The sequence below is a fragment of the Ischnura elegans genome, chromosome 3, assembly GCF_921293095.1.
Source record: "Ischnura elegans chromosome 3, ioIscEleg1.1, whole genome shotgun sequence".
Classification (NCBI taxonomy): domain Eukaryota; kingdom Metazoa; phylum Arthropoda; class Insecta; order Odonata; family Coenagrionidae; genus Ischnura; species Ischnura elegans.
In genome coordinates this window covers 115,383,817-115,394,381 of record NC_060248.1, presented here as the reverse complement: position 1 = coordinate 115,394,381, position 10,565 = coordinate 115,383,817, and the positions used below count along the sequence as shown (strand labels likewise).

The window sequence follows — 10,565 nt, the reverse complement described above, 5'->3', positions numbered from 1 at the left end:
CTCACCGTATCAAGTAGGCACATACTTGTACGAGTACAAGTACTTGTACAAGTAGGAGTTGGTACGTACGGCACCGTGGAAATAGGGTATTGCAAAATGGAAAGCTGATATGTGCAGTGGGGGGTATTGGAGCTATTGGTAGTTTCCCATACATTCCCTTTTCTTTCACAGAAAAAAATGAAGGCAACTCATATTTGACAATTTTATTTTTTTATACTCTAGAATATGGTTACATAGATGTTCCAAATAAACCAAGAAAAAATCTTTTTTAAAGTAAAAAAAAAATCTGGTTTTGTCCCAGAAAATGTTAATTGGTGTATAACACATAAGATAACTAGGGTAGTTTTATAATAATATCGAATCAACTGATCGAATTACTTAAAACATAATCTATTTCTTCTTATATTGCCTTGTACTCATCCCCATTAATCTTAGAGATAGCACTCGAACAAACTCCATCTATAGACATATAGTCTGGCTGCAAACTAGAGGGTGATGAGTCCAACAAACTTTAGTTTAAGCACTGTAGGGGAGACTGAGCTCTTCGTATCTTCTGTCATTGGGTTTCGAAAATACACATAGCAATCTTCGCTAGATGGCTCTGCTTTCATATCACTGAACTTTATTTTTTCGTACTTCCTCTGTCATATTGAAGATTTCGTATTTTCTCGGTCATATTGATGACTTTGTATAATTTCAGGCATATTGATGACTTTGTATGATTTCAGGCATATTGTAGACTTCGTATTTTCTGTCATATTGATGAATTCGTATTATCCCTGTCATATTGTATACTTTATACTTTCTCTGTCTTATTGAAGACTTTGTTTTATCTCTGTCACAATGAAGTTGGGTTTTCGAAACTAGACGTAGCAATCCCGATAGGTGAATATACTTTCATATCAGTCGTATTTCTTTCTTGTCTCGATTGCTCCACCGTTGCTGGTGGGCTATTGGAATCATCGTTCAAAGACTTTCCAGCTTGATAATTAGCCTGTAAAGAATAAAGTCAGCATTAGTATTTTTAAGCCAGGAAAGGTGAATTTCAATTAAATAGAGATGGGTAAAGAATCAAAAAGTATCACTGAGTCCTGTTCCAGTTAATTAAAAAAAAAATCGTAATCAATATCAAGTCACAGTTACAATGCATAAAAGTAACTGTTTAAGTTTCCAGTTAAATTACAATAGGGTAGTTTCCTTCATCAAAGAAAACGAAAGGCATAGATTGCGATTCGTTACCCACCATTAGTGTATTCATAATATACAAATTATTTGGTTTTTGAAATACTGGTTTAGATGAATGGCAAGGGTCAAATTTTATCCTCATTTGAAAAAAGCCAGATTGGCGCCCATGTGATTCCACTCCACGTGACGTCACAGGGACCTAGTTTCTACACGAGAGGATAGGAGTTATACATCGTCTGAGGTTACCAAAGCATGCATGAGGCACAGAGCTCAGGGAAACATGTCTTAATAATCACCTACTAAAACTGGCTTAGGTCGGAAAGTTTTCTTCGTTTGATAAGGTATTAATAAACCTTTTTTAAGCCAAGCGCTACCATTCAGCAAGGTACTCAGCTACCCGCTGGCAGCCTGCGACGTATCAGCGCTAAGCCTCGCCTCAAGGTCACCTCACCGGGCGGGAGGGGGAACCAGAAATACGACGTACAGAGATATTTCCCGGCATTCATACTTGAGCGTCGCGTTTTCGCGCTCTTGAAAATTTTCACCTTTCATTTAATCGCGAAAAATAGATATTGTCATTTAAAAATCTAAAAGCGTGAAATACGTACTCCAGGAGTAATAATCTTTCGATGAAGGCAATAAAAAAATAATAGGAAACCACTCTATTGATTTTTGTGAGTATTTAAAATGTCACATTAGGTCTATTAACTTCACCTGGATGAGTTTTATTTACGTAATTACAATTAAAAATCTTATCATACTTCTTTCATAGATATTAAGTGAAACACTTTGCACTTTCCACATAAAATATTTTTATTACACTAGAGTTGACATGTTCCGCTGCACTGCAGCATTATCGAGACTGGTCTAGATAGAGGAAGAGGCTAGAAGAGTCTTGATAATGCTGCAGTGCAGCGAAACATGTCGACTCTAGTGTAATAAAAATATTTTATGTGGAAAGTGCAAAGTGTTTCACTTCATATCTCATAATGGATCTCCACAAAGTATCTGCCTCATCCATCCAATTCTTTCATAGTGGCAGAGAGGATACTAAAAGAGATACTAATAACACCCCCACAGTTACATTCACAATTAAAATTCTAATTTCATCTCACCATTTGGAATGTAACAATATCACTCAATTTCATGACTAAGTTATGTGCATAGGTATACACTCCATCAAACGGCAAAGGCTATTAGAACTATCATGTATGTGACAAAAATTAACGATTATTTGCAGAAGGCAGTGAATAGATTATGAGGGAACAAGGCAAGGCAATGGGAACATTTTTTAACAGCAAAGATTATAATTAACCCTTTTTACTGCCAGCCCATATCAGGTGGGATGTACAAAAAGACTGCCAAGGCTTCTTTTCGGAATTAGCAACATTTCAGATTTAAAAATTTTTTCAGCTACTTAATTTTATTTAATGCGTCTAGATTTTTTCCAATTCTAAAGATATATTTATATCTTATAACTTTAGATAGATTATGGGGGTTTACATAAATTACAGCCGCTGAAAAGGCCACAATCACAAAAAAAAGTGAAATAATTCACGCTGATAAATCAGCCCTTGGCAGTTTTTGCTCGACCAGCGAGGGCCGATATATTGGTCTGGTGGTAGTAAAAGGGTTAAAAAGTAAATGGAATGCAATCGATGGTAATTCAGTTACTCCTCAAATCTGAGAAGTTCATGTAATGGAATTTATATCCACACTACGAAACAGGCACCCATAACTTTCTTCTTCACGCATTACTTACTGTAAGAAGAAAATTTTCAATGCTGTGAACGTATTTTTTCTAACTCATTATTAACTTTGTGGTATTCCATTATGAGTTTTCTTGGATATTACAATTTACGTTTACCACTGCTTTTTTACATAACGCCACCTGCGTTTCAATAGATTATCATCTTCAGGCTCACATTATGATCATAATTAGAGATACATGAGAATCGCACTTTTATTTTTATTTTATCGCACTTTCAATAACAGTTTATCGCATTTTGTAGTGTCTATTTTTTTTCATAATGAAGTAGATGACGATAAAATGTAGTGAAACACAGTTATATGACAAAATACAGAATATTTTAAATAATTATGTTGTAGGACAATAATAAATTAAGGAATAAGACATACAGTGGCGGAGGTGTAGCCAGCCCGCGCCCACTTGTAGTTCGCGGCCACGTAGAGTCCCAGCCAACTAGCAGCTAGCCAGTCGCTCACATGCATTAAGCGGTGAGTGTCAGCGGAGCATTTAAACTGTGCTCGGCACAAAATGTACGAACTTTGCCGTCAAAAAGGCAAATTTGCGTAAAATTATCATAAAAGTCCAGTCATCGCATTTATGCCGCATTTATTTGCGCAAATTGCATCTATATCGCATTTGCGATTTTCACGCATCTCTAATCATAATTTAAGCCTTAAGATTTGTCAAAATTCAGGTTGGGTAATGTAAAAAGCAGTGGTATAAGTAATACCGTAATATCCAAGAAAACTCACATTTTTTCTGTTTCCCGGTAGAGTGTTGAGTTTGCAGTTTCTTATCAATTTGTTTACGTTATTGCCCATAGACATTTTGGGTGAAAAATAGGAAGCAATGTAACACACAATAAGCTTGTTCTCCAATGTTTAAGTTATTATTGGCAGTTTGAAAAATAGTGACATTTATTTTTCCATTTTTCTCAAATCTTTGGCCTACTACTCAAGCAATTTGGGGCAAAATTTACTTGAGCCCCCAGTACATATTTCACAGATTAGGAGATTATGTCACAAATTCACGCCAAGTGACACCCCCATCCAAAAGAGCTTCAAAAAGATAGACATGATTTTTAATATGGTCCCTTTATCATTACGTACGTTTTGTTTTGTGTAATTAGTAATAGACTAAAATGTAGAGGGTACTCAAAAGTCTTTTCTTTCGCACATAAATTCACTTATCAAAAGTTATTTCCCTAGTAAAATAAAAGAAGGTAGCGAACCAAGATGGTATGAAGGGGAAGTCTGAAAACAAATCAGGCGATAGAGAGCATGCCATGCAATGACGAAAATATTCCAAACTGATTTATCCGATAAATTGGGAGTTAATAATGAACAAATACATATAAGCTGTCCACAGAAAACATTAAAGATAACTCTCGTTATTATATACATAACTTATTTATATTTCATATTAATAATTTTTATACTACAATAAAAGGTACATTTCATATAGTAATTGCAATATGTTGCTCTAACTCCCAACTGTTAAAAGATCCTTTGCCTGACAGACCCTTGTGCCCCCTCCAGAAAAGATCCTGGATCCACCCTTGTGAACAAGTGCTCCAATGATCTCACCAACTCATAAAGAGTGGACAGTAACTTTCTCACTATCTTGCATTAATGCTATGAGAATGGTTGAATGAGGAAGCTATTTTTTTAATTTTAACTTATATTTCCTTTCCATCTACGTGAATGACAATTTGGGGGCTTAGTGAATTAAGCGATTGATAGGCTTGTAAATTATATCTACCCATTGTCACAAATAAAAAAAAATTGATTGCTCAAATACCCGTTCTTTAGATTCAATTACGTGAGCTTTGTGAATAAATTTCCAACTGTTTCAAACCATAATAGTAATAAAAATCATAACTATCATGTTTGAAAAGATTCAAGAGCACTTTTCTCCCTTCAAAACTATGTATTGATAAAAATTTAAGTTTGTTTCAAATTTGGAGAGGGTATTCATGATTCCTGCAGTACCTAAATACGCATACATATATTCAAAACAATATTGTACACCGGTAGACTCATTATTGCAAATAATTTCTTGCTATTTTTCTATTAATGTCTCATTCCTTACCAGTCAAAGACATTAGTTATTATTTTGATTAATAAAAGTGAAAAATCAAGGTTTTCCTTAGAGTTTTTAATTTTTCCTCCATGAAATCACTTCCCCTAACTATATAATTGGTAATTCTGATCCCTTGACCAATAGTTCTTCGTTGTCCATTCCCTCCACTCAGCAAAGACATAAAATATTTTCATATGGTAACACAAGCAAGAGCAAATGCTTTCTATCAACGAAATTGTCCCCAATCCATGATTATCCCAAGCAGCAGACGACATCCATCAGAAATGTGAGTACGGATTATGAATCCAAAACATGTTAATACATGATGGATATTTTGACAACGTTACATAGGTATCCTTTTTGTAACATCCACAACTAGTTGTAAAAATATGTACTGATACATAGATACCCAAGTTGTATAATGCGAGATATAAAATATTGTTGCTGGCCTCGGTGGCAGTGGGGTAACGTTCTTGCCTGCCAAACAAGAGGTCGCGGGTTCGAGTCCCGCCTGGGTAGGTTTCCCCGGCTCAGGGCATGGTCGTTTGTGTACGTTTACTTGTTACATTTGTTGAACACCCCGGTGTAAAATGGCCAATAAGAGCTGTATCCGGAGGTTTGAGAATAAAATTAAAATAAATAAAATAAATTGTTATTCCAAACAGTATCCATACGTGGCTTATGTTCTATATGGAATTGAACAGCATAAAAGCTTTGTTTGTATAACTGGGGTTTACTATAAACCATAATACGCTCACACATAATTTACTCATTAGATGTTGTGAAGATATCTAAGGGATGTATTATTATGGACCTCCATGTCTCTGCTGAATATCGCTGAAATGTCTTTTGGTGGGTCCTTAGGATATTTGACAGACATTCATACAACATTAATTGGATTAATATGGATACTGCACAAATGTCATATGTTGATGTCAACAATGTTGTCTGTATGTTGTTGGGATATGGATGGCTGCTTGTGATGAGAAATTAATTTTTTCTTTAACAACAGTTTCCTTAAAAATGCCCCATAAAAAGGAAAAAGCCTTATATCACACAAGGTAAAAAAATAATGTGTGATATAAGTGAAAGTTTCAAACAAGTTAAACCCATAACATCTTTTCTATTTAGTGCAATGTCCATGAGATTCTGTCTGCCTATTATCATATATTGTAATTGGCCGGACCCCAGGGCAAAGCACTGGTTAGGCCTGTTCTCTCCAAATACCTCAAGATGGGCCTTTCTCCAACAGTCACCACAACATATTTTTACTAAAATTACAAAGCCTTAGAATAAAATAACTTACCATTTGCATCTTTAGGTTCTTCATCTTTAGCTTCATGAGATGCATTTCCTTTTGCTGAGCTATCTTCTGCTCGACTTGCTCTCTCTTAAGTATAAGAATCTGGATCTGCAGCACTGCATTGTCCTTAACAATCTGTTGGACATCCACCTGCAACTCGTTGTGATGAAGATTAGCCTCCGCACTGAGTCGCTCCAACTCTGCTTTCTCCAGAGTCATGGCTTCTATCCCATTCCTGTACTGGTTGTAGTTCTTTAGGCCCATAATAAAGGCTGCTACCTGTGATACAAGATTAATTGCTCCACAGCAAGAGCATTGGCTTGGTGAAGATACCTTCTCTCTTTCCACAGCCAAACCCTGAGCAGATGAACTAAAATGAGCGATTCTCTCTCTGGGACCTGGAATATGAAAATTGTATGGTAATGAATTTCATGCAGTTGCATTATTATCAACCTAATCTATCTTAGGTGGATCTGGATTGAAACTGATTAGTCACATTAAGCAGATTTGTCATAAATCAGTTACTGGCTTGCATATTGCCTTTTGGCCAACTGTACTACTTGACACTGATGTAGCTATTCAGCTCACATTTGCTTCGGTATTTACTCATCATTGTGTGAATTTTACCGTTACATTGTACATACCTACTGCAGCACATGTGTCCCAGTAGAATCAAATGATTAAGAGGAAACATTAGTGAAGGTTGATGCTCTTAAGGTGAAATATCTTCACGAATCAGAAAAATAAGAAACTAAATGTCAAACTGAAATAGATTTCTGCCTCAAATCTCCATGCGATATGAAGTTGAAGTATATTAGTAAATAATATGATAGTATTACATGATCTGTATTCTTGAGCAACTGTATTAATTGTAAATGTTTAATTAATTTATGTCATTTTTTCTGTGGAGAACTGTTATGAAAATATCACCATATACTTTTCTTGAGTTACAGAAATGGGTACTTTGAATTAATGAAGATCCAATATAATGCCCACTGTGAAGATTTATTGACTTCGAAGGATAGAAACACAGCTGCAATAGAAAAACCATTCCTCATATCCTTGCTGTCTCAGCAATTTTCCCCTGCTAGAGCCATGAATGAAAGGATGTCATAGATCTAATTTTCCAGAGAATGCAAGGCAATCCGAAATTTAGACTTCAATTCACCTTTTGTAACAAAAATGAGATGAAATAAGCATGCATAACTATGATTCCAAAAGGTCGTATTTTTTTAAAAATTTCCTAGAAGTATTAATTCCCCGTCGCCAGAGATGGTTAAAAGTTTCGAATAATTATAAACGATTTCATCAATGGAAATGCATAGACGTGTATGTGCTCCTCAAATAACGTATGTCCAGTTTACTAGTCTATCAAATGTTTGATTGCAGGTTTAGTTAAGCTTGAAAATGCGATGTTAACTCGGTAAACCAGCGTTCATGTTCTAATTAGTAAACTAGAAAGAGGAAAAAAAAGTATTTACGGAATCCTTCCTGGGGTTCCGGAAACTGCTCTAATTCTGTGTTGCTGCTACTGCTGAGAGTATGACAGCAATCAAACTTGACGCTATCACAAGGTTTGATGTTTTCATTGAAGGGAGGTGGCAATGGTGAGGAAATTTCCATCGCTGAAAAGGATTGTAAAATTTCTCCGTCGTAGGATTCTTCTCCGGAAGCCGTTGCCATATCCACGTCCATTGTTTGCATTTTCTTGTTATTTATCCTGATCTCTTCCCATACTTCCTTCAGCAGCTTCCACGAACGCTACGATTCGATAACACAAGTTATTAATTACAAACACCCAGGTGCTACCTGTGTAAAGTTTAATCTCAGAACAATTATTAACCAGCAAGTACATATTTCTTTATCTTCTTTCAATTCTAGTACCCAAGGGGACACCATTACTATTGTAATATTCGTGCTAGTACACTTGTTTCATTAATTACTTCGGGATTTCAACCACCACCAAAACAAGAGAGGGATGATTAATTTTGCAGCGCTTGAAGTTAGGGATGGGCGGTTATGAGAAAAAAACCGGTGTTAGGTTAACCGGTTATTTTGAGCGATAAGAATACCTGAGTATAATAACCGGACGAAAAAAACCGGTTATATTCAGGTTATATAACCTAAAGCATTGCGTGTTGCATACCTTCTAGTCTTAAAAAAGCCTACCGCATTTTTGAACTTCGTCTTCCTTCTTCGTGGTATAGTTCATCGTAGAGTCTTGCTTGTTTTTTTATTAGATAAGCAAATTAAAAATCGGTTGTTTTTCGATGCCATTTACCTGAGAATTAAATTATTTTTGCCATAACCGAAAAATAGCCCGAGAAAAATAAACTCTTTTGATTCCCGCACTCTCTCGCGAACCGTTGGAACTACCAGCACTTTTGCCGCTGCCACTGTATGAGGTTTTCCTGCGCCTCTACCGGCCACAGAGAACATTAAAACCGGTATTTTTTGATGCAATAGAAAAACCTAGTGGCCGGTTAAAACCTAGGCCACGAGTACTCGTTGGCATAACCGATGGCAGGCGGGAGAGAAAAAACCGGATGAGGGAGTACTCGTTGGGGAAACCTATCGCTGTGGGAAGGTTTTTATCAATGGAAAAACCTAGTGGCCGGTTAAAACCTAAGCGACGAGTACTCGTTGGCATAACCGATGGCAGGCGGTTATGGCAGGTTACAGGTATAGGTTTTTTCAATGCATCTCAACTAGTAAAAACTGTAACGAGTACTTGGTTATTCTCCGGTTATTGCAAAATAACCTGAGGAAAATAACCAAGGCGTTGGAGTAGATATGGATATGATGTACATGAATTATATTATTACTAGCTGACCCGGCGAACTTCGTACCGCCTAACAATCAATGAACTTACAGTTTCCTTACACCATTTATAAATCAAGAGCGGCTAAATCGTTTTTAATCATGATTAATTTATTATAATAAAATAAGGATACAAATTCAATAAAACTACGTAAATGAGTACCAAAATTGCTTGTCAGAAAGACATCTTCTTTATTGAATCTACATAGGGTGAATCGGAGCACGTTTACGCGGATTTTTTTCAACAAATTTTCTTACGTTTTAGCTTAAGAAATTTTGGGCATTGTGGTTTAATAAAGCAGTTCATGAAATAAAAACTATACGCATTCAGTTGTTGGCTATTTGCGTTATTAGCTGTAAAAAAATGTTTTTAGGTCCAAGTCTGTTGCATACACTTGGCCCATTCAGGGGGCAGGTTGACACGACCCCAGACCGACGCTTGACTGATGCTCAAAATCGTGCAAGAAAAGCCCCTATGAAGCAGCATTCGCATTAAGGGTGCGATTCATAGACGACACTGAAATTGCTCACTTTACAAAGTCTCTCTTTACGGTAAAGTGAGACTTTAGCTAAATTTCGTTTCAGAGTCGTCCCAAGGATCTCACTTTATAAAGTGGAACTTTAGCTCCTAAAGTCTCGATCATGCATTGAAATTTTTGAGTGTTGGCAATGAACGCTGCGAAAAAGTGAAGAAAAAGATGACACACGATATTAAATGCGTACTTGTTTACATGTTTCTGGCGACTGGGTTTTCGTGTTGTATTTTGCTAAGACTTATTAAGCTGTATTTTCTCGTTTTCTCATATTATGTCCAAATGTAAATGAATACTGCGTCATTGTAAGCTTTTCCCCACTAGCTTTTTTGTACGTTAATGACTGAGTTGGCTGAATAAAAGCTCACTTTTAATTAGCTTCGTGTATTGGTAATGCCCTTCGATGTTCCCAGCGAAGTAAATATTCAAATGCTGATATTTTCACGTCATTTTATGATCATTTTCTATGATTAACTGCATACGGTTGTTTGGACTACATGTTAGTCGAAGTTTGATGGTGTACGTTCATTGAAGGTGGGTGAAATAGTGAAATTCTCTCGCGTTAACTTGAAACCCAATTAATTTGAAGATTTACCGATCAGTGGTTGTCTCAGTTGGACGCATATTTTGAATGAGGTATGGGTGTTTGTTGAATTCTTTTGTGCTTACCAATATTTTAATTCTTGGAATGTTGACCTAAGGGGTTATATATTCTAGAGAAATGGACGAGAATGTACAGTCAAGAATATCTATATCATCAAAACCAATGAATGAATGGCCACGCAATGAAACATGTTGAATGTGAGAATGGACTTAAATCAATAAATATCTCTTTGTCTACTTTAAAAGATGCCTCGACATATGTGAATACCTAACCCGAGTATCCATTCAC

General features: G+C 36.2%; 1 protein-coding gene across 2 annotated transcripts; it reads right to left on the bottom strand.

The window, feature by feature from the left end:
* Positions 1-277: 277 nt before the first annotated feature.
* Positions 278-8,319, bottom strand: LOC124156396. Of its 2 annotated transcripts, XM_046530936.1 has the most exons (4): positions 8,174-8,319; positions 7,802-8,081; positions 6,324-6,718; positions 278-994 (listed from the first exon to the last, which is right to left on the bottom strand). In XM_046530936.1, exons 2-4 carry the CDS (start codon positions 8,022-8,024, stop codon positions 839-841), a joined length of 774 nt encoding a protein of 257 aa, XP_046386892.1. In that variant the 5' UTR covers positions 8,025-8,081; positions 8,174-8,319; the 3' UTR covers positions 278-838. The 2 variants fall into 2 exon arrangements, with proteins under 2 accessions (XP_046386892.1, XP_046386891.1); XM_046530935.1 differs by having other exon boundaries at positions 7,802-8,319.
* Positions 8,320-10,565: the final 2,246 nt, after the last annotated feature.